This window comes from Archocentrus centrarchus, unplaced genomic scaffold (genome assembly GCF_007364275.1).
Source record: "Archocentrus centrarchus isolate MPI-CPG fArcCen1 unplaced genomic scaffold, fArcCen1 scaffold_26_ctg1, whole genome shotgun sequence".
In the NCBI taxonomy this organism is placed as follows: Eukaryota; Metazoa; Chordata; class Actinopteri; order Cichliformes; family Cichlidae; genus Archocentrus; species Archocentrus centrarchus.
Window position 1 is genome coordinate 468,254 of NW_022060256.1, and position 24,508 is coordinate 492,761.

The 24,508-nt window shown below is 42.6% G+C and overlaps 1 protein-coding gene across 1 annotated transcript; it reads left to right on the forward strand.

Annotated features, from left to right (window-relative positions):
- Window positions 1-24,224, forward strand: LOC115775936 (phosphatidylinositol 3-kinase regulatory subunit alpha-like). The gene is made up of 17 exons (XM_030723465.1): window positions 1-185; window positions 3,210-3,663; window positions 6,689-6,818; window positions 10,403-10,495; window positions 11,317-11,388; window positions 11,474-11,590; window positions 11,673-11,871; window positions 12,343-12,425; window positions 18,294-18,399; window positions 18,519-18,617; window positions 19,337-19,517; window positions 19,621-19,746; window positions 20,245-20,387; window positions 20,818-20,994; window positions 21,111-21,185; window positions 21,934-22,104; window positions 22,947-24,224. The coding sequence occupies exons 2-17, from the start codon at window positions 3,472-3,474 to the stop codon at window positions 23,134-23,136; spliced, it is 2,154 nt and encodes a 717-aa protein (XP_030579325.1). The 5' UTR covers window positions 1-185; window positions 3,210-3,471; the 3' UTR covers window positions 23,137-24,224.
- Window positions 24,225-24,508: the final 284 nt, after the last annotated feature.

Here is a 24,508-nt window from a genome sequence, read left to right on the forward strand (position 1 = left end):
GCCTGTCTCCCTCCCGTACCTCAGACGGATGATCCACGAGTGTCTTCATGCGGGAAATAATCGATATAACGGCGGTATATCTCAGCTTTGGACGCTATCAGGAGGTCGTGTGTGCTTGCTGCTTCATCATGGCGCCCGCCGCTCGCGCTGCTGGACGCTTTTATTGGTGAAACATCAAGAAAAAGGTGAGACGCTGGAGCTAGGTGGCTAAGCTACCGCTGGCATGCATTGTGGTTTCCCGTTTCCTGAGGGCATCCAGCGGCTAAGAGCGGCTCCTGGCGCAGCTTTACAGCCGCTGACAGCTTCACTTTAGTCCGTGATGGGTGCAGAGCCTTTGTGGCTAAAATAAAATTAAGGTTCTCTTCTGTGGGGCAAACCCGCGAGGCGGAAAGTCCCTGAAAAGTCGGACATTTCTGTTTTTCTTCCTTTTCTTTTCTTTAGGTGCCGAAAGTCCCATCAAAACGCAACAGATTTTATTTTTGTGGTAGCTAGCATCTGTAAAATGTGTGTATTTTGAAATTTGTTAGCATTTTTTATAATAATATAGTTGTATAAGCCACTTTGTTTTCATGTTTAGAGCTTCGTTAATTTATCCTGAAATTCCGGTTTATGTAAATTAAAAATTGTCTGGTTGTGGGAACAGGGTCTCACATTTGGACATTTGTTTATTTCGTAAATTTCATGAAATTATAGAAAATTAATAATGGTCGATTAATCATTGTTTCAAGAAAAAGTGCTGCTGCTCTGTCACATGTAGTTTTCTTGGTCCTAAAATAAGCATAATAAACACATTACTTATTCATTAGTTGATTAGTTTGATCAGCAGTTAAATTAGTCATCAAGTAAAATGGAAATTATTCTGTTCATTTTTTTTTTTTTTTTATCAGCAGCCATTTTCCTTATTTCATTATCCCTGTTTGTTTCATAGATGGCAGTAAATGTCCGTGGTGACGCGTTATTATTTAAGTATGTTATATGTTAGGATTTAAATGGTGTGTTTGGTACCAAAACGTTGCCTGAAAGTTCAGATTTTTTTTTCTTGAGTTAAATGGTCGGTGGACTTATATCAAATAACATTCAGCACATTTAGTTTTCAAAAATGAAGATTTCACAAATTTCAGCTCTTCATGTGTGAATATTTTTAAGCGTTTTCGGGTTTCTGTAAAATTAAACTAGAAATCTTTAGGGACAGGAAACAGTTGGAAGATTAATTGCCGGGTTTTTTTTCTTTTTTCACTTTTTTCATTCAAATATCTAGATTTACCCCATTAATAAATAAATATGAAAGTTGAGCAACTGTGGAAAATGTAAGTAATAGAAATTGATTTGATTAGAAATAATCAAAGACAATGTATCAAATATTGAAGTTTTGTTTATGTATTAAAAATATTTTCTCATTTTTAATTTGATGCCAACAACGTGTTTCCAAAAGGGGACCAAACAGTTTAAAGAGGGGGAAGCTGTGAAGCTCTCCTGAATGTGAAGTTAGTTATTTGACAATAACAGGAGGCAAAAACAGCAAATCTGAAAGCTTTTATTTTGGTGGTCTAGCAGTGTCCTGTATTACAGCTAACACAGTACCCTTGGACATCTGTGTAGGCCCCATCAATGCTGAGCCAGATGCTGCTCCTAAATCAGCTTTAGGTGTTTCTTCTTCCAGCAGAAGGTGAAAAAAACCGCGCTGTTTTTTTTTTTTTTTTAAGAAAAAGTCTTATTTTTTGAGCAGAGAAGGCACCAAACCATATTCTTGTCTTGCAGTCTCATCTTCTGCAGAGAATGTCTTATTTCAGTAACACAAAACTTTGTAAGAAGAAAACTGAAGCCTACCTGTCACCCACTGAAAGCATTCAGAGGGTTATGAAACCAGAACTCGAGCAGCTAAAAGCAGGGTTATTTCTCAGACCCGAGTGGCCTCCTGAGGTTTTAAAGGCAGGTTTGATGCTCGCAATCCCGCTGTGCTGAAACGTGTTGCTGGCGTCAAATTTAAAATGAATGATGCATTTTTCCAAAAGCAGCAAAATGTCTCATCTTCAATATTTCTATGATGTCTTTGTACCATTTTCATTTACATATAAGATTTAAATATCGTGCACATTAATGCATTCAAATTTATTTACATTTTGTGCTGCATCATAACAGTACACATTCAGTTATTTTTAAATGCAAACTCAACTCTAATTTCAGAAGCTTTGACATTTATTAAGCAATTAAAATAATTCCCAGTTAACTTTTAGTTTGACTAATTATTGCTCAGCTCCTTGATGATTGTTTTTATTTTTTGATAAATCCACTGCCTGTTTTCATCACGCATGTTTAAATGAATCTGTTTAAAATGAGCTGCACATTTATTTTCACTAGACCGACCTTCAGCTTTTGTTAGAAATGAAATGTGTGGAAAACGTGCCGAAGTTATAATCTGCAGCCTAACAAACCACAGCTGGATTTTATCAGGTTAAGAAAAAGAACAGAGTGCTTTCCAAGGTGTTTATCCAGTTTGGACTGTTTGCGTTTTCTGTTTTATTCGCAGTGAGCTGAGCATTTCAGGGTTCAGACAGTGAAAATATTCTTTTTTTTTTTTTTTCTTTTTTTTTTTGCCTGTCATGTCTGGCAGATTTTGCAAACAGAACTGTGATCTGAATGCATTGTTGTGCCAAACATATTTGCTGTTTCAAGATGAGCTCTATAGGTTGGATGAGTTAGGATGAGTTCTGAGGTTGTGTGGATTTTTTTCTGGTCTGAAAATGTAGGCGGAACAAAAAATGGCTGCACACTAACCGAGAACATCATGAAAAAATTATGATATTAATGAGATGAAGCATGAAAATGGAGCAGGAAAAAACACACCATTGAAGCTTTATATTTAATAAGTGTGGTTATTTTTTTAGGCCTTGATTTTCTAACTAACTTTGAGGCGATGCAGCAGGAATGAGAGCGGGTGAAGCGCTTCCTGGGGGGAAACCCTGCACGAACTGCAGTAGAACCACTGAATAAACTGACAGGAAGTCGGTTCTTCCTTGTTTCCAATGTTAAATATTAAATTAACACTCAGATAGCAGTTTATTAGGTACAGAGGTGCACAGAGTGCAGAAAAAAAGCTAAAGAATCAGAAAGAGCAGCTGATTTTCACTGTTTTTGCTCACTAAACCATCTTCTGCTGCATCTTGCCCCTCACAGTCATTGGTAACCTGTGACCTCCTTTCATCTCTCAGGTGACCCGTCGCCTCCACAGATGTGGCCACTACCTCTGCTGAGACTGCTGTTCATGAACTGCGAGGATGCGCTGATAGAGCGGCTGTGGCTCGGCCTGGAGGGATGACAGGACTTTAAGAGGCAAACATGGAGACAGGGGAGACGCACGTCCATGTGGATTCTCCTCTTTAGACCCCTCAGGATACAGAATAAAACCTATGATCATATTTTTTCACTCAGAGCTTTTTTTGTTAGTTTTTGTGAAGCCATATTTGAGTCAGGATGAGCTCAGAGGGTTTTCAGTACCGAGCAATGTACGACTACAAGAAGGAGAGAGAGGAGGACATCGACCTGCATGTCGGGGACATGCTGCTGGTCAGTAAGGGCGCGTTGCTGGCGCTCGGCTGCACCAACGGAGCGGAAGAACGGCCGTCGGAGATCGGCTGGCTGCCGGGCTTCAACGAGACCACACAGGTATGACACCGCTCTAGATAGGTAGACAGGAAGTGCTTTTCTGTCAGACGAAGGTTCCTCCTTCGGTGTAGATATATGGTGATGGTGGCATGAGATTGTGGCGACAAGATGCTGTGTAATAATGTGGTATCAGTGATGGTTATAGTGAAATTTATGTAATAGGTCAAGGTCAGTAACCTGGGTTATAATGCAGAAACAAATGCAAAAACAGAACTCATTAGTAATGAGTTTCACTTCAGGATCTGGATTAACCTCCTGAGACCCTGCGTCCACATATGGGGACATTACATTTTGGCTTTGCTGCACCTTATACTTCATTGTGCTCAACAGTATTTTATACTTTAAGTCATGTTGTTTTTGTTGTGTTATGCTATAATATAATCCCAGTGTCCACATCTGAGGACATCTTTTTATTTATATATATATATATATATATATATATATATATATATATATATATATATATATATATATATATACACACACACACACACACACACACACACACACACACACACACACACACACACACACACACACACACACACACACACACATATCAGGTCCATCTAATCACAAACATCTTGGAGAAATTGAAAATGCATCGCAAACAGGAGCTTGGTTCTCAGGAGGTTAATATACTGGCATTTTATGTAGAAACAGTTATTTCTCATCTTTCGGAAACAAAGTATTTCTTATTCTTATTATTATTTGGAGTTATAGTAGCCTCGTAAGATCATATAATTCAATTCAATTTTATTTATATAGCGCCAAATCACAACAAACAGTCACCTCAAGGCCCTTTATATTGTAAGGTAAAGTCCCTACAATAATTAGAGAGAAAACCCAACAGTCAAAATGACCCCCTGTGAGTAAGCAGTTGGTGACAGTGGGAAGGAAAAACTCCCTTTTTACAGGAATAAACCTCCAACAGAACCAGGCTCAAGGAGGGGCAGTCGTCTGCCACAAATGGTTTGGGCTGAGAGGAAAGAGACATGCTGTGGAAATTAATAATAACAAAAGATTAAATGGAGAGTGGTGTGTAACCAGAGTAAAAAGATGTGAATGAAAAGAAACACTCAGTGCATCATAGGAACCCCCAGCATCCTAGGTCTATTTTAGCATAACTACAGGATGGTTCAGGGTCACCTGATCCAGCCCTAACTATAATCTTGATCAAGATGGAAAGTTTTAAGCCTAATCTTAAAAACAGAGAGGGTGTCTGTCTCCTGAATCCAAGCTGGGAGCTGGTTCCACAGAAGAGGGGCCTGAAAGCTGAAGGCTCTGCCTCCAATTCTACTCTTAAGTATCCGAGGAACCACAAGTAAGCCAGCAGTCTGAGAGCAAAGTGCTCTATTGGGGTGATATGGGACTATAAGGTCTTGGAGATAAGATGGGGCCTGATTATTCAAGACCTTGTAGGTGAGGAGAAGGATGTTAAATTCTATCCTAGATTTAACAGGGAGCCAATGAAGAGAAGCCAATATGGGAGAAATCTGCTCTCTCTTTCTAGTCCCTGTCAGTACTCTAGCTGCAGCATTTTGGATCAGCTGAAGGCTTTTCAGGGAGCTTTTAAGACAGCCTGATAATAATGAATTACAATAGTCCAGCCTAGAAGTAATAAATGCATGAATTAGCTTTTTGGCATCACTCTGAGACAGGATGTTTCTAATTTTAGAAATATTGTGCAAATTCAAAAAAAAAAAAAATTTCTCAGTGTTACTGGAGGTAACCATGTTTCTAAGATTTGTGGGGCTGAGTATAAGAACTTCAGTTTTATCTGAATTTAGAAGCAGGAAATTGGAGGTCATCCAGGTTTTTGTCTTACATTCCTGCAGTTGAACTAATTGTGTCATCTGGCTTCATGGATATAAAAAGCTGGATATCATCTGCATCGCAATGAAAATTGATGCAATGCTTTCTAATAATACTGCCTAAGGGAAGCATGTATAGTGTAAATAAAATTGCACCTAGCCCAGAACCCTGTGGAACTCCATAATTAACCTTAGTGTGTGAAGAAGACTCCCCATTTACATCAACAAATTGAAGTCTATTAGATAAATAGACTATAGATATAGAACATTAGGATTTTGTAACCATACTGTGATCCTTTCATATGTCTGAGAAATTATCCTTTCTTTGAAAGTGATCATCTAAATGTTGTGGCTTCTTTCCGGAGTGTAATGACTGTGACATGTTTCACAGGAATATGTCCTAAATATGAAACCCAAGCAGCAGAAAAACTTGTCTGCGTGTGCTGAATTTAAAAGTTAGTGATGCATCCAGAGTGAGTGTTATGGTTGTTTTACATTAAACCACTGGGAAGAGGGACTTTCTTTCATTAATTTATATGTAGCTATGCAGACTGAATGATGATCAAGCTTTAAAGATTATAATTTACAAAAGACATTGTCTGCAGGTGTATGTTACAAAAACTAGAGTCAGTGAAGTCCTTGCTATATTTAGCACGTGTGATGGAGGAAATGCTCCGTGGTGCCTCGTCAAAGTGAAATTTTACTTGCGTTTCCTCTCAGCTCGGTACCTTGTTCATCAGTGTGGTGATGCAAAGAGAAAACGAACCTGAGGTAGAAATCAGGAATCGCAGGGCAACAGGCTGACGTGCTGTGCCTTTCTAACTCTGTCATGAAACTCCACAAACACACAACTGCGAGTCCCACAGCCTCCAGGCTGCTGTTGTGGTTGTAGGAAAAAAAGCCCTCAAAGGTTTGCAGTTTTCAGAGAAACTCTTCTATGGGGAATCACCCAGAACTGTCTCAGAGCACCTCCAGTCACGCTGAGGACCTCAGTCCTCCTGGTCAGTTTTTCCGATCATCGCGTTTCTGATTCTGGTTCAGTTTGTTGGATATGAAGATGGGATTAAGGAAACTGGGATCGAACATCTTTAATAATTTTTTTTCGCTCACAGCTTTTTCGCTAAGACGGAAACTCAAACAACTCAAATAACTAAAAATTGCAGATTTTATTTGATTCTGACATCTGTATGTCATTGACTCGTGTACGACAGGAAAAAGGCGACTTTCCAGGGACGTACGTGGAGTTTGTTGGCAGAAAGAGGATGTCCCCACCCACACCGAAGCCCCGTCCACCCAGACCGCCATCTGCAGCGTCGGCGAGGGCTGACTCAGAGTCAGAGGGTGAGTAAAGCCCCATGCATGCTAACGCTAAAGCAATTTCAGGTTGTTAGCCATGACCTAAGGTGGGCCGGACCACAAAAACTACAAAACCCACCCTCCCCTTTTTGTTAATGTAAAGAACTTGAATCATTAAATAAAATATACCATCTATTTGCAAACATGATGACGGACAGCCTGAGACGTCTGCACAGTTTCACCAGTTCTCATATAACGTTTTTCTACTCTGAGCACTTAAAGCGCTTCACAACATGTTTACATTCATCCATTCACACAAGCACCTCCATATGAAACTAAGCTAAGTGCGTTTACTGTCTAACATTCACACTTGTGTCGGAGAGCAACTTGGGGGTTCAGTATGTTGCCTGAGGATTTGGCTTGCAGATTGGAGCAGCCAGGAATCAAACTGCCAACCTTCCGATTAGTAGGTGACCTGCTCTACCGCCTGAGCCACAGCCACCCCAGTATATCCTCGGATTTTCCACATCAAGAATCTTTACTGTACTTTACTGCTTCCTTGGGGGTGACAATTTAAGAAACCTATTCATAAACTAAAGAAGTATTTTTTTCAGTCGTTAAAAAGCAGAAATTTTCTGTGTATTTACAGAAGATTTCTGCTTTTACTAATGAACCACTTTTAAAAAACAGGAAATTCCAGAGTGACTTGTGCAAAAACAGGAATTTTTTTTGTTTAATTGAAGACTAAAAAATGTCCCACTTTTCTGTCATTTAATCATACATCAATTATTTACTCCCTTTGGTGTGTGATATGGGGGGGTGGGTGTGTTAGAAAGAAAGCTGTAAACCTGCTGAAAAAAGCCTAAATTTATGCCCTCTGTCTTTGCATGTTTCATCTCATCTTTTGTCTGTTTCTGAGATGATTTTGTAGCTGTGGGGCTGTTTTTTTTTTTCTCCTTCAGGGCAAACCAGTCAGGAAACCAGTACTACTATATATAATTTCCTTTATTTCAGATTCAGCATGTTTTTTAAAGCGTTAATCATCAACATGTTATTGAATTCTCGTATACGACACTCCAAGTGGAAGCTTAAATCTGTAGGACCAAAGTGCATGCATGAGACTTGATATCAGAGGGTCCGGCAGGAAGCACGTAGCATATTTTATTTATTTATTTATTTTTTAGATTTTAGCACAGCGCTATAGTGTAGAGTTTGGGGAAGTGGTTTGCTGTTGCCGCTTGGCTGTTCTTCATTTAGCGTGCGGTTAAGTATAAAAGCGCTTTGAGAGAACCACTTGTTTCCCACTGTTTTAAAACTGGTCAGATTCAGCCTGAGCGTCAGCAGTTTCCCAGCAACTAAATATAACAGCGTACCTCCAGAGCCAAAGTCCCCAAGAAGAACATATTGACCCTCCAATCAGGTTAGGGCGTCTTGTCCTCTGTATGAAGGGAGAGGACCTGTGATCTCCCTGTCTGGCTAAATTTATTTATTTTTTTAGTCAATAATTCCGTATAATAAGTAAATGTTTGCAGTGAAACGTGCTGCTGCTAAATGATGACTGGGGTTGAAGTAGTTTAATTTTTTTGTGATAGAGGAACATTGCACTCTGAGCAGGAAAATTGTTAAGAAGCTGGATGACAGAGAAAATTGGGCCATTAAAAACAAATAAACCTTCATTCATTCATTTTCTGCAGAATTTCATAATAATAAAAATAATTATAGATTTATTATAATGCACCTAAAACAGCTCCTGGAGTGCTTTACCAGCAGAGCTGGACGGCCAAAAAAATAATGGGATCAAATTAAAGAAAAATTAAGACAGAAGAAAACCTGGTACAAAAATGACAAAATGCAAAAAGATGAGGAAAGCAGAATTAATAGAGACGGTAAAAAGATGACCAGGGCGGCAAATTAAAAAGGACTCGCCAAATTGGAAGTGATTTGGGGAAAATCGGAGACTCCTAGGCAGGTTGGGCTGGAGCAGAACTCCTCTTTAGATTTAAGTATGAACTTTGGAATGCCCAGAATGGCTACCTGAGGATCTAAAGCTGGAGTCAACATTTCCCCTTATCTGGGTTGTGGGGACAGCACTCTCCTTCTTTCTCCTTCTTCTAGTCAGACATGCCTGGAACGCCTCATACCACATGGGTGCACCCTCCTACAGGCCAACCACCCGCAGGAGGAACTCCGGGGGTGCAGTGCTTTTATGGCTTGGGTGGACTTTGTGGTTCGATCCCCAGCTGCCTAAACTCAAATGAAAACCCAGCAGTAACTAGTAAAATCTGATCTGAAAAACTAAAACGCAGTGCAGACCAAAGCCTTTCTAAAAAGAATAGATTGTTCTTTATTCAGATCCCCATTAGTTACCATAGCAACAACTGCACAAAAGTCCAAACATCACACCAAACACTGAGGTCAAGGTGATGCACAACATCATAGGGAGCCATTTAAGAAGTGTCTGAACAGATTATTAAAGTTATTAAAGTTGAGCACTAAAAAACTGATCCAGGACCAGCCAACAGCCTCTAAGCCTCAGATATGATCCATGCAATCTTTAAACCGGCACTGAAACTTGTTTTTGTCACTCTGCTGTGAAGAAAGTGAAAGGTTTCAGCCTGAAAACTCGCTCAGAGTGACTCAGTTTCCTTCAGTTGCTTCCTCACTGGAGCCATGTGCACTACAGCACATACACTCGTATGTACTCACGTCTTTGTGAGGACCCCCTTTACCCTAAAACTGAAGTCTGAAAGCACTCGAGCACCTGTTTAAAGGTGGGTCCCACCATGAGAGACACTCACCTGCAGGGTTTAAAAATCTAAAAATGTCCTCACAATGATAGGAACAAACACAAACACAGAGCTGGTGTTCAGTGAGGGTTGTGGTTGCTGAGTGAACAGATCTGCTGCCAACTGCCTCACAGAGAACACAGGAAGAGTGTGTGTGTGTGTGTGTGTGTGTGTGTGTGTGTGTGTGTGTGTGTGTGTGTGTGTGTGTGTGTATGCGTGTGCGTGCTTGCATGCTGTGGTTAAAGCAGAAATCTGATTAATGTTGTTACCTGCCTGTTTCACAGAACTGCAGCGTTCACTCAGCTTCCTGACGCCTGCACCCTTTCAAAATAAGAGCTATTAGGCCATGTTGTGTGCCCTCCCCATTTCCACCTCAGTGTTTTCTTCTTAGACTCGGCTAGAGCAGCTTTGCGTGATTCTCAGTTCACAATAATCCTTCTCGATCTGATAGTGGGCCTCGGTGCAGCCCTTGAGTTCATAAACAGTTTTAAGTTGTTAGCTTTTAAATTTTCAGGGAGGCGAATCTTTGCTGTTATGTTTGTCTTCTGTGTGCTGTAGCGTCAGACTCGACCTGAGCTGCAGCTCATGCTCATTGAGGAGATGTAAATTCACTCAGTGCACCTGGATGATGTCCTGCTTCATTTGTAAAAGTATCAGGTGTGGTTTAACAAAGTTTGTAGTAAAAAAAAAAGTTGGAGAAAATGGGGGAAGAAGTGCGACCTGCCTGAGCCACAGGAGGGAATTTTTAAATTCTTGAATCAAACAACTGGATTATTTTCTGTCCACTTGTTCATGTTTTGTGATGATGAGCTTCATGTCGGGCTGCTCGTGCTTTTTCTTCAGGTTTCGTATTGCCGGATCTCCCCGAGCAGTTCGGACCCCCGGACACAGCCCCGCCCCTCCTCAGCAGACTGATGGAAGCCATAGAGACGAAAGGTACCAAACACACTAATACGAACATGCATCAACAGCACATGTATGTATGTGTCCTTTGCACAGGAAGAGCCGCCGACCTGAAACCAACATGGTGGCTCGTTTGCAAACATTTGGAAAACATTTAAGATGAGAGAAAAAAAAAAAGTGCAGTTTCTGACTCTGATTGCCTAGTTTCACTGTTTTAATCTCATGAAAGGTTAGATGCCCCTAAAGTTGCATAAAGTAGCCCAGAAAGCCTAATACACCCTTTCACTTCAAAAATGTGACAGTGTGTATTTCACAGCAGGTACGCAAAGAAGGGGGAAGTGTGGAAATGACTGATTCTGTGCAGTTTGCAGAAGTGCCCTCCATTAACATGTCTGAGGCAAAACTCCACACTTAACGTATTTTCTGGACTAAAAGGCGCACTTTTCTCCATAGTTTGGCCGAGGGTGCGACTTATACTCCGGAGCGACTTATAGTCTGAAAAATATGGTAAATGTTTTCAGGGACCTTTAGAAGCTGTTCACAGGTTTGATATGACCTTTTATTCCCTTACTCTTTCCTTTATGTCCATACTGTGGAGCTTTGTGCTTGGTCCATGTCACCATGGTCTAACTGCAGAAACAAGGAATGATCAAAGTTCTCAGGAATGCATTTGTGGAGACTCTAAACTCTTCCTCCCCTAATAAAGTGCCCGATTACAAATGAAGCAAATATAAAACAAACTGAGTGGGAGTTAGTCTGAAATATTTACCAGAATAAATATAAAATAATTCAGTTTTTTTCCAGCACAGCTGGTTTTTATTGTGTGTCACTCATGTGTGTTGTTGCTGCTGTAGGTTTGGACAGTCCTTGTGTGTATCGCAGCCTCAGTGGAGGCAGCGTGGACACGCGGCAGCTCGCCGACACAGGTGAGGAGGACCTGTTTTCATCTCTGAATCAGTAAACTTTGGCGTCATGAAATTTCTGCTTAAACTGCTGTGCGTTTGTTTTCAGACCCGGAGCAGCTGGAGGTGCCGTCCCTGTGTGACGGGGTGGTCCGGTTCCTGCAGGATCTCCCTGGTCCTGTCCTTCCAGCCCCGCTGCAGGCTGACATGATCCACACGGTTCAAGGTCAGAAGACGATGAGCCCCCCCGCCCCTCTTTTCACATCTGAACTTGAGGTTTGTTCACAGTTCTGTCTTCCTGTTTCCAGAAGTCAGAGACCCGGAAGACTGCGCCCAGTTGCTGCGGGGCGTGGCCAGCTCACCGAGCTGCCCAGCCCAATACGGGCTGACCTTGCTCAGCGTGGTCCGACACCTGGCCCGGCTGTGCCTGCACGGCTCCAGGAACCAGCTGAGCCCCCGAAACGTGGCTGAGAGCTTCAGCCCGCTGCTGTTCAGACAGACAACCGGGTCAGTGGTTAACACATTTATACACACGTCACTCTCTCTATACACTCTGGCTTACAGATGGAAGAAAATGTGCAATAAATATACAACTTTCCAACACTAACTTTAATTCCTTGTGCATAACAGCTTTTAATGAAGTCTTTGATGCTTATAGACTGGAGCAGCAAACATGGAGAACTAAAGAATTTGTCTGTTTTCATCTTGGCTGTCTAAGTCTAAAGTCTAAAGTTTAGGTTAGGCAGAAATGGGTGATTTGGTTTATGGGAACTAATGCTCAGGGAAGAAATCTGCTGTTGGCAGGTCCCAACTGGATCTGTGTTCACTTTTTCGGTTTCTGAAGACACCACACCCACAGGAGATGTGATGATTAATGCAAATAACATGAAGCAGAGACACAGAAATGGCCTTTAGCTCATTTTACTAAAGTCATTGTTACGTTTTGTTAAAGGTTGATGTTGTTGTGTCTGTGTTCAGGTCTGAGTCCGGTCTGGATCTTCTGGTTCAGGTCCTGGAGGTTCTGATAACCAGCGAGCTCAACATGAACCAGGCTGCACCAGGTAACACACACCTGCCTCTGTTTGAGTGTCTGAGGGTTCATATGTCCATGAGCTGCTGGGCTGCAGATTCTTTGTGTGTAAAACTGCTCGGTTGTTGCTTTCAGTTCCTTTAAAGGCCATGAAGCAACATCACGTTGAATCTGTGTCACAGTCACAGCCGTTGCTCAATTGAACGGGTTGACCGTCAGTTATGAAGTGAAGTAACACAGATTTGATGACAGGATTAATCGGTAAAACCTGCGTCAGGCTTTTTTATTTTAAGCAGTGACGTATTGAAGCTTTTAACCTGACCTGGTCTGCTTGCTCACACACATCCAAGAGCTCAGGCTGCAGCTCACAGGGATTCCCGGACATACACTGATGTCAATATTAGATATATGTATATTCATCACTGGAACACGAGAAAGATGACAGGAAATGATGAAAAACAGAATATTTCCATTTTAAACTTCACGATTTGTGGACTTTTTTTTTTTTTAAAGCATTAATGTCGTACAGAGGAAAATGTTGTTTATGTTTGTGGATATGAAAGTTATTTTGGTACTGTATGATATTTGTGTTGTTAAACTTGAATATTATTGAATATTATATATATTAAACATGAAATATGTTATTGATTCAGGATTTTTAGCAGTTTTGTCTTATTTTTGTACACTATTCTTATGTGATTCTTACAGGGACTTTTTCAGGTAGGTTTTGGTTTAAGATCTGCAACCTCATCACTAAAGGTGTGACAGGAAGTGATGTGCACCTTTCACACTTTGATCTAGTTTCGTCTGTATGTGGCAAAGTTTGTGGTGTGCTGAGGCACAAACTTCATCCTGTGAGATAATGGAGCCAATAAAATGCAGTTTGGGTTGCTTGAAGTTTGCAGAGTAAAGGAGTGTTAGTAAAGGTCTGGACCAGCCCACTGTGAGCCCACCGATGTTTACCTTATTATCTTATGGTTACTTTGTAATGTGTAGGTCTGTAGATCCTTAAACAGACATGCTTTTGCTTTGAGTCAGGGCAGGTACTTAAAAAGCTGATTACACCTCTGGTTCCACTGGACTGTCCTCTTGGGGACGTAATCTTCTGATTTTAGTTTTTATTTATATTTTTTAAATACTCACAGTGACCTTTTGCCAAGTTTGGCAGCATTAGTTGCAGAATGACCATGATTAGTTCACAATACTTTATACTGAGTAGCTTATTTTGGTACGGTCCTAATATGTGCAAAGTTGCAGCGACACACATGATTGGCTTGATGCTTTGGCTGTTAGGAGACGATTGGCTCTTTTGGGGGAAAGGGGCTGGATTTCTGTCACACATTTCTGCAAATGCCATTTTTGGTGTTCAGGAATTCACCAGTAGATCCCTGCTCCAGGAAGGAAGGTTTTTTTTTGTTTTGTTATTTCAGGGTAATGATTATCTGAAGGCTCAGGTGCATCCTGCTGGATAACAGAGAGGAATCTGGGCTGCAGGGAAGATGGATTTAGAGAAAACTGAACAATTTTAGCAGATATAACGTCACAGATGTGCTGAAGGGGGAAAAGCGCATATTCTAAAGCCTAAATCAGTAATTGCTAATAAAAAATGATGGACGCGATTGTTGGAGTTTCTCACTGGGTCTGTAAAGTGGGTCAATGAGCAGCTCTGATTCTGTTAGTCACTCATTCATCAGATCATCCATCCACCCAGCCTGACTCTGAGTCAGCCGGTCAGAGCGAGCAGCAGCTGAAACGATGACATCATCCATCCACAGAGCGAGAGATGCAGCAGAGGGAGAGGGGAGGGAGGAGAGGGGGTGTTGCCTCGGTGATATCGCTGCCATCGCAGGATTGGCTGGGGGCATCGGTGATGTCACACATCTCCAAGCTGCTCTCCTGAGCTTTGAACTGAGACTGCGAGAGAGAGGGAGACAGACGGGGAGAAAGTTGCGTCGTTTAAAAACATCTCCGAGCTGCAGTCGGCGAAGCTAAAAAATAAATTAAAAAAGGTTTTCAGCCTTTAGAGCCCGAGCAGAGGTGAGCTGCAGGTGCAGAGCACAGGGACCTGCAGGTTTTTGTCTTCAGTGCTTCGTAGAATTTAAGGTGACTAAAAAGGTTGAGCGAGGAAAATGTAGCTCGAAATGACGTCAGTTTTTTGGAGGCTGGATGGGCTGAAAGCAGCAGAACATGAGACCCAGAAGCGACAGACTCGGGTGTCAATTCATCTCTGAGGAATCGTCTTTGTCGTGGAGGCAGGTGAAGGTTTAGGGGCTGACATGGAGCGAGAGGAGGGAGGCAGGGCCGAGGCCGAGCCGCTGAGGGGACGAGACAAAATCCTCTGCTACATCAACATGCAGAGTCCAGGTAGGAATCAGACCTGCACCTGGAGGGGACCAGCACCTGATAAGATGGCTGTGTGGGTGTCTTGAGCCATTTTGTGATTAAATTTTACATAATGATTAATCTGTGTTGGCCTTAAATATCTGCATCTTAAGCTGGAAGTTTGTCTGCTGTGAACCTTCGAAATGCAATTCCAGATTTTCCTGAATGTTAAAAACTTCCGATATTCTTGTGAAGCGTGATGTAGCCTGACGCTGAATTTCTGATACAAATGTCCTCCTGTTCATGTTCGTGTAATGATGCCCCCCCACCCAACATTACCATTTTCACCCATGCAGGGAGACCCTGTAGGCTCGACCCAGAGCTGCACGTGAGAATGCAGATGCGCAGAAATCCGACAAAGTCGTATCAGACGTTAAACAGTTTGTGTGATGTCAGAGGGTGTTAGTTTGGTGAAATCGGTCAAATGAAGCAGTGGGTCATTGTGTGCTGAGTCCTGCTCCCTTACCTAAAACATGAAGAGTATTTCCCAAAGTGAGAACACGTCTGAAGCAAACATTTCCTGCAGTGTGCGGCATGTGAGAAAGGAAAATGGTGTAAAACCTGGTCTGGGTCAAAGTTCATGTGTAAAAATGTCTACGAGAGATGTTGAGGCTCAGGGTCACTCAGTACAGCAGAACTGTTCTGACACTTTGTTTTTTAAATTTTACTTGTTCAAATTTTTATTTCAGTTGCATTTTTGGCTTCCATCTCATTCCTGCCACGAAGCTTCTGTTTTAGTTGTTGTTGATCAAATGCACTTCTTCCTTTTACTGCCCCTGTTTTTAAAAGCTCAAACTCACTCAGGAATTTAGAATTAATATAATATAATATAATTAAATTAATATTTTTGTTATATTAATCCAATTCTTCAAAATAAAGCCTTGAAATAAATCTAGTGCAACCCATACCCCCCTTTAGACTCACCCCTGCAGGATATAAAGCTGGGCGTCTGCCGATGGCGAGCTGCCCGATTTAAACATCATGACAGACTAAGTTAACAGACTAATATAACAGTTCATCTGCAGATTGTATTTGAACTTCTGTCTTTGCTGTAGATTTTTGTGTGAAACATACGGCAGTGATGGGAGCAGTTACAAAGTTTGCTTTTCTGCCTGTTGGTGCTCGTTGATCAGGTGAACAGAAAGTTGAATGAGGTTTCGTTCAGGCAGGTGACCTCTTCTGAAACCTTGAGTAACAAATATGATATATATGAATATGAATCTACAAATTTTGCATATTTATATATTAATAATCACAAAACCTCACAGCTCATTGTTAGTCAGTGGTGCTGGTTTCGGTCAGTATGTAAATGTACTGTCAGGTCAGCTGAGACTGAGGGAGTGATCTGGATGTTGATCTGGCAGTTTGATGAAGGACTCTCAATAAAGGTGATCAATAAGGGTGATCACAAGAACAAGTGCTGCCGTTTTGCACGCTAGGAAAACTTCTTTCACTCCACCTGAGCGCACGATCTCAGTAAAGGCTCCGCCTCTTTGCACTTCGCTGTGTGTGCGCAGACAGACGCCGCGTTAAACTGTGGCAATGTCACTGCTGCTGTTATCAGGCTTTCTGCTAAAAACTGGGACCTTAATGTTGTAATACTTGTTCTTTTTTACATTTTTGGCCACAGCGGTTTTTTTGACAGTGGAGAGAGAGACAGGAAATGGGGGAAAGCTACTTGTTCTTTACGTGCGAGCTCCTGGATACGTTTCTATTGCAGGTCTAATTTAATCACACGTGGGTGAAATGCTCACACTTACCTGGTGATAACTGAGCCCTACAGTTTAAATAAAGTTTAAACAAATCCATCCATCCATGCATCCTCTTCTGTTTATCCTTTTCAGGGTCGTGGGGGGGGGCTGGAGCCTATCCCAGCTGACATAGGGCGAGAGGCAGGGTACACCCTGTACAGGTTGCCAGCCTGTTGCAGTGCCCCATTAACCTAACCCCAGTAACTGTGTGTCTTTGACTGTGGGAGGAAACCCACGCAGACACGGGGAGAACATGCAAACTCCGATTCCTAGATCTTCTAGATGTCATTCTAGCTGTGACGCAGCAGTGCTAACCACCACGCCACTGTGCTGTTAAAACAAAACATTGAAGCAAAAGAAAAAAATTGCAATGAGGATTTTTTTTTTTTTTTTCTTTTCGTTTTCTTTTTTTTTTTTTAATTGGAGTTATTTGAGTTAGTTGATGAATCGCTGCAGCCCTCGTTCAGACTTAAGTTAGAAAAAGAAAGGTGGTAGAGCAAAAGAAAGCTGGGTAGCTTATTGTTTTTAGATGTTGTGACTTGCAAACTGCTGCAAAGTTCACACTCGCCTTCTTGTCCCCATTTTAACAAAACGCAGTCAGGCCTGTGACAACTTTGCCGCAGCGTCAGCCAGACTGAAGCCGATTCAGTCCACAGATCTGAAAATGCTCGGCTGTTTTAAACCCTCTCAAAAGCGACGCTGCTGATTAACCAGCTGGGAATGTAATGGCACCTGGATCAGGTATGCAGGCAGTGTTGAGCTGCTGCAGGTGTGTATCACCTGAGACAAGTACAGCACAGCAGATGTTTCTTAGCTACTGCTCTTGAAATATTCTGTCTAAAGCTCACAGAGCAGCACACCAAAATATCCTCCACCACCTGACATGTAGTGAGGGTTTCTTTTGGTTGTGTTGTCAGATGAAGATGCTATTTGCATTTGTGGTGCCTAAATCTTTTGTGGTGCTTTAAATAAGCTCCACCAGCACACACCTCACTTCTGTCATCTAATGAGACACTTTCACACAGTCCCAGTGTGCTCGTTCTTTAGTTTGTGGTCACACTGCTGGTTAGTTGTGGTTTCCTCGACAGAGTGTGCAACAGAAAGTGATTACCCGCCCTTCATCAGTCACACTACAGCAAATATCTTTTGATATCAGGCCTCAAAAGTGATTTTTAAATAATAACATCAATTTAGATCGTGCTTATAACGAACTTTTAACTCATTAAAATTTATTCATTACCTTTTTTTGCTCTATTTTAATCATTTACAGTTAACAGTTTTTAACACAGTTAACAGTTTTTTTTTCTTTTCTTTTTTAAACCCCTGTGATAGTGATCGTGTTACAAAGCTCACATTAATGCTGTAGAGTTAACAGGAAGAACTTTCTCCAACAGAACCAGGATAAGGAAGAGGAGGCCTCACAGTCGCCTGATCCAGCCCTAACTATAAGTTTGATCATAAAGGAAAGTTTTAAGCCTAATCTTAAAAATAGAGAGGGTGTCTGTCTCCCAAATCCAAGCTGGGAGCTGGTTCCACAGAAGAGGGGCCTGAAAGCTGAAGGCTCTGCCTCCCATTCTTCTCTTAAATACCCTAGCTACCACAAGTAAGAGCGAAGTGCTCTTTTGGAGTGATACTATGAGGTCTTTAAGATATGATGGTGCCTGATTATTTAGGACTCGGTGTGTGAGGACAAAGATTGTAAAGCCAACAAAGAGAAATAACTGCTTGGTGTCAGTGTTTAATTCCCCTTCCCCTCTCTGTTTCAGCTTTACCTCCTAAACCTGTGAAGTCATCGGCCCCGGCAGCTTCCAGTAGTTTTAACAACAGCATGGCTCTGCAGGATGCCGAGTGGTACTGGGGAGACATTTCCAGGTAAGACACACACACATTTATGCATTTTATATTTCAGAAATTTTTTGACTGAAGGCTCTGAGAGGACTCCCAGGACGTGCGGAGTGATTTGGAGTCTGATTTTTGACTGATGTTTGTAGGGAGGAGGTGAATGAGAAGCTGAGGGACACAGCCGACGGTACATTTCTGGTCCGAGACGCCTCCACTAAAATGCACGGAGATTACACCCTGACCCTGAGGTAAAGCACTCATTGCAGTTTCATTAGTCCAGTTTGCTTCAAAAATATAAATGTTTCTGACCAGTGAATTTACAACACCAAAGTAAGAAGAAGAAGACTTTATTGTCATTATATGTAAACATATAATGAAATTTGCATTCCAGAACACCCATCCAAGAGAGATACAAACACAAACAAACAGGGGGAGACAGGTGTCTGAGGTCATGCAGCCATTTACTGGTGCTACCTTTAGCAGGAAAACAGAAAGAGATACACTGGGATAGTTAGGTTCAAAAAAATCATCTCATACTGTGTTCATTATGAACACCTTACGAGGTTCCAAAAAACACCTCAGCAAAGCAGCAGCACATTTAAAGCCCGGAGAGCACTAGGGTGGGTAGGGGAGGGGCTGCCAGCGGAGACGAGCAGGATACTGTGATGGCCACACAGCTTCCAGACCAGCAGTTCATGATAATAAGACATCCTTTAAGATTTCTAAAACTTTTTCCTCATTTTTTACAATTAAATTCTTATTTGCATAATAAAACACCACCGCGCTGCACTGGGGTGTTTGTGGACTGCAAAATATTCAAGATTGTCCAAGAGGTTAAAAGGTTAAAAGATGTGTGGAGCCGCCCTGTTTGAAATCTTTATTGGTGCAGAGGAAAGTTGTTGAAACCTGCATGAAGGGTGGCAAAGATTCAGAGGTGATAAACTGTTGGTTCTCCTGTCACATGCAGGAAAGGAGGCAACAACAAGCTGATCAAGATCTTCCATCGGGAGGGGAAGTACGGCTTCTCTGACCCTTTGACCTTCAGCTCAGTGGTGGAGCTGATCAACCATTACAGACACGAATCTCTGGCCCAGTACAACCCTAAACTGGATGTCAAGCTGCTCTATCCGGTCTCCAAACACCAGCAGGTCGGTCACACTCTCTGACAGTCTCTGGGTTGTTTCACTAAAAACAAAAGTCTCAGGGTTAGTTGGTGAGCTGCCGTCTGATTGGAGTTTGATTGATGTTCAGGATCAGGTGGTGAAGGAGGACAGCATCGAGGCGGTGGGGAAGAAGCTGCACGAGTATCACCTGCAGTATCAGGAGAAGAACCGAGAGTACGACAGACTGTACGAGGAGTACACCAGAACATCGCAGGTACGCTTGGAGAACGGGACACGTGGACTGATGTACCCACAGGGGAAAAAAAAAACCCTCACAACACACCACACTTTAAAAAATATCTGCTGGTTTCTGACATGGAAATAGAACTAGAAATATTTCAGGTGCTTTCAGGGTATTTACAGTGTATTTGCATGGTTCTTAAAGGGTGCTTACAGACCAGGACTCGATACTAGTATCTGTGACTGTTGGGTTTTCTCTGTATTATTGTAGGGTCTTTACCCACAATACAAAGCGCCTTGAGGCGACAGTTTGTTGTGATTTGGCGCTATATAAATAAAATTGAATTGAATTGAATCTAGTGCTAGATACTTTATTGGTATATAAAGCCAACTTACAGATTACGTGCAGGCTACAGGGAGCTAAAAAACGGAGGGAAAAAAAGTCCTACAGTTAATTCAAATATAACAAATTTTAATTATTACAAATAAAATATTGCTTTCTGTCCTCTTCCTCCTGCTCTTCGTCCCTCAGGAGATCCAGATGAAGAGGACGGCCATCGAGGCGTTCAACGAGACCATAAAGATCTTCGAGGAGCAGTGCCAGACTCAGGAGCGCTTCAGCAAAGAGTACATCGAGAAGTTTCGCCGGGAGGGAAACGACAAGGAGATCCAGAGGTAGGCTGTTACCATGGCAACTGTGATGGAGGGTTTTTTTTTGTTTTTTTTTAAAAAGGCACTCTCACATTTGGAGAAGGCCTGGTTGCCATGGCACCAGAGGCTGCAGGAAGAAACCACCTGCTGGTAAATGAAGTGCGAAGCTGAAAGTTGGAATGAGAGCGTTCCTCACAGCTCGCCGCGGGTCAGGAGGAAGGAGCAGCTTTATCAGCAGCACTAAAGGAAGCGCTGCTGCTGCATTTAGTGCCATTAAAACAGCATCATGTCACTTTTTGTTTTCTTCTCTCTCTCTCTGAACAACAAACTCATAAAAAAATGAAATTTTAAAGGTTATAAAAAAAACCCTTATTGATGTCCAGAGCAGCTAGAATCAGAACATGTTTGTTGTAAATTCATGTGAAGGAAATAAACTCCTGCTCTCTCCCTGAAGGATCATGGAGAACTACGAAAAGCTCAAGTCTCGGATCAGCGAGATCGTGGACAGCAAGCGCCACCTGGAGGTGGATCTGAAGAAACAGGCGGCCGACTACCGAGAGATCGACAAGAAGATGAACAGCATCAAACCGGACCTGATCCAGCTGCGCAAGACCAGGGACCAGTACCTCATGTACGTGATCCCCCCCTTCCTTCAGGGACGCACAACGCATCACATCTGTGTGATTCAACACGGTAGTCTAATGTGTGTGTGTGTGTGTGTGTGTGTGTGTGTGTGTGTGTTTTCAGGTGGCTGACTCAGAAAGGGGTTCGGCAGAGGAAGCTGAATGAGTGGCTCGGCTTGAAGAACGAAACCACAGAGGAGTAAGTACAGTTTACAGGAGGGGCCGGAGGGTGAACGTGCTGAAATACTACGGTTTTTTTTCTTTTCTCTTCTTTCTTTTTTGTGAAAGTACCAAAAGCCTTCACACCTGCTGCTACAGCAAAAGAAAAATTATGGAGTTCCAAGTAAAGGTCCTTAAAATTCAGCACGAATGTAAAACACTTTACAGCTTGAAGGCTCCTGCAGAGCTCGTGCAGTCGGTCGCTCCTCACACTTGTGTGGCCACAAAAATATTTGTTGTGATTAAAGAATGATTTGAGTTGGCCAACGCTCTGCCGGCTGAGGTGGGGTTATTCTCCTGAGAGAGCAGACTTCATATGATGGAGCTTCTAGATGCACAGCTTTATAGCAGAGAGAAGAACAGTGTGAGAAAGCGTCTGCGTGCTCCTGCAGCCTGATTAAACATCAGTGAATTAGCATGTTAGCTTGAAGAGCTGCACTCAGCACAAACATCTGAACCGCTGCTCAGCAAGTTGGATAAAACACTCTTTAAACAGGAACACCAGCATAGACCCGATGCCTGAGAATGGCAAAAATCATCAGGAGGGCTAAAGGCCACACAAAGGGAGGGGAAGGGAATCCACCCCAAATATCTGATACTGCATCTCTGCTAATATCCCCCTGAATGACCCATAAATGTAGTTGCCAGTGTAGGCAGCTCATTTAGAACACTGACCCTGAACTGAAGCAGCTTTAAGGTCCTCATGTCCTCTGTTTCTTCCCCCTCAGCGAGTACAGCATGGTGGAGGATGAGGAGGACCTTCCTCATCACGATGAGCGTCTGTGGCGCCTGGGAAACATCAACCGCAGTCAGGCCGAGTCTCTGCTCCGAGGGAAGAGGGACGGCACCTTCCTGGTCCGAGACAGCAGCAAGGCGGGCTGCTACGCCTGCTCCGTGGTGTACGAAGCACTCCTACTTCCTCTTCCTCCTTTTCACTCTAAAAGCAGATTTTTAAATGCTCATAACACATGTAGCATCTTTACTGCTGAGGTTTCTGCTTTGATCAGTGGGCAGGTTTTTGGTGTCTGACTTCAGTGAGTCTGAACTAAACTTTGCAGTCTAGGTCCAGAACTGCTTCAGTTTTCAGAAACCTACTTTCTGTTGTTAAAAGCAAAAATAAAGCAGGTTAAAGGATTTCAGGATAGTTCAGTTTCTGTCAGACAGGAAGCGAAGCCTCTGCACCGGACTGCATTCAAAAAAGCAGCCGTTTTACCTCAAAGCAGAGACAGCGGTTAGACTATTGCCTCAGTTGTCGTCAGTTTGCCATCCGTCCGTCCGTCCATCCGTCCGTCCGTCCGTCCATCCATCTATACATAATGTCACACTGGGCAGACCCAAAGCTCCTGTTGTCTGAAAGGGAAAAATTGCTGGTTTTGTGAATGGAGTCTGGTGGCTTTGAAAAGAGCAATTTCCACACATCAATGAACTCATCCTGTCACACGTGCAGTTTTAACCCCAAGCGAACGAGTACCCAGCAGCAGTTTTCCCACACCCTGCTTTACTTTGACGTGCAGCTGCTAATGTAGAATCAGACTTTCTAGAAGATTTTTTTATATATATAATATATATATATATTTTTTTTTTTAGTATTTCTGACAGTTTAAATTCAACCCAAAGTGACCCAAAGTTAAATTTAAAGTCCTTCAGCTAACCAGTTTTTAGATCTGTTCTTGATGTCACTGTCACCTGGTCTATCTTTATCGCCTCGTTCTCACCCATCTCTCTCGTGTCTGTCTCTCAGGGTGGATGGCGAGGTGAAGCACTGCGTCATCAACAAGACGAGCACCGGCTACGGCTTTGCCGAGCCCTACAACCTGTACGGTTCCCTGAAGGAGCTGGTGCTGCACTACCAGCACACGTCGCTGGTCCAACACAACGACTCGCTGAACGTCACGCTGGCCTTCCCAGTCTACAGCCAGCAGAGACGATGACCCGAACGGCAGCAGACATCGTTTACACGCACCCCTCCCCACCTCTCTTTGGACCGGCCGACACATTTCCCTCCGAGTTCACCGTCGTCACTTTGAAAGCAGCTTCAAAAATGGTGGATCAACTCCTGGATGAAGCTTTTTGTTCAGTCTGACGCTTTGAGACTGCAGATAAATGTTTTACTGTGAAAGGTGACATGCAAAACAGGTTTAAGACGTAAAGTGCCCGTGTTACGCTTTTTAACACTGTTCCAGCTTCTCTCAGCATGTTAAAGTGCTCCAGGCTTTTCTTCTGTTACTTACTGATGTCACTGTGTAACACAAAGAAATGTGGCAGAAACTCAGATTTGATGATCACCCGTTTCCTTCGTCACCATCTTACCTCAGTAATCCGGCAGTTTCAAACCTGGAACGAGCACTATTTACAAAACAGACTTAATTTTTTACTCAGTATGACCCAAAATGAGTGAGTCCCCAAACTCGGCAGGAATGTGTTTACAGAGGTCACTGTTTTCTCAGGCTTCAATAGGACCAGAAGTCCTTTTGCAACCACAGCTGTCGCCCTCTGGTGACCTTCAGTTAGAATGCAGGTTCGCGGGGCTTCCACATTGGCTTGGTTTTTCCGACCCTGAAGCTTCTTCCATGTTTTTTACTGTCAGTGGGATTTTTTCTGACAGTGAAAATTGATTCATACTTTGGGATCTGTTAACAGTGATCCAGTTTCCTGTAATACGTGAACACCAGATACACAAAAATGTATTTTACGTTTGATTAAACATATTGTTTTAAAACTGAATTTTCAGCTGATTTTTGAGCACTTTGGTTTGTTGAATAGTTGCCATGTCTAATGTTAAAGAGTGGGGGCGGTGTGTGAGAAACATTTTCACCATTAAAGCACATGAAGCTGTGTCCGCAGAGACTAGATTGATGAGTCTGAGCGTAATACGGGCACTTTTTTTGGTCTCATGCTCCCTTGTCTCCTTGGGGTGGTGGTGGTCTGAGCTGGTCTGGATGAAAATGACTGCTGCTTTAAGCATGGCGCTGATCCAGCTGCAGCTCCACTGAACTCTGAAATTAGAAGAGGAGGAGGAGGAGGAGGGAGGAGGAGGAGGAGGAGGAGGATGATGATGATGATGATGATGATGATGATGGACAATCAGAGCAGGAGACGTTGGTTGTGAACACTGTGAGTGACTCTGAACGAGGTTTAAAACGAGGGCTAAACGACCGAGCGAGGAATCTTCACCCTGAACTACCGCCTCCACCCTCCTGGGTTTTCATGTTTCTTCAGTTTGTTTCTTCTGGACTTTGGTGTATGATAGTGTTGAATCACGAATGACTCTTTAATTCTTTCATTTCATTAAAGGCCTGTTAG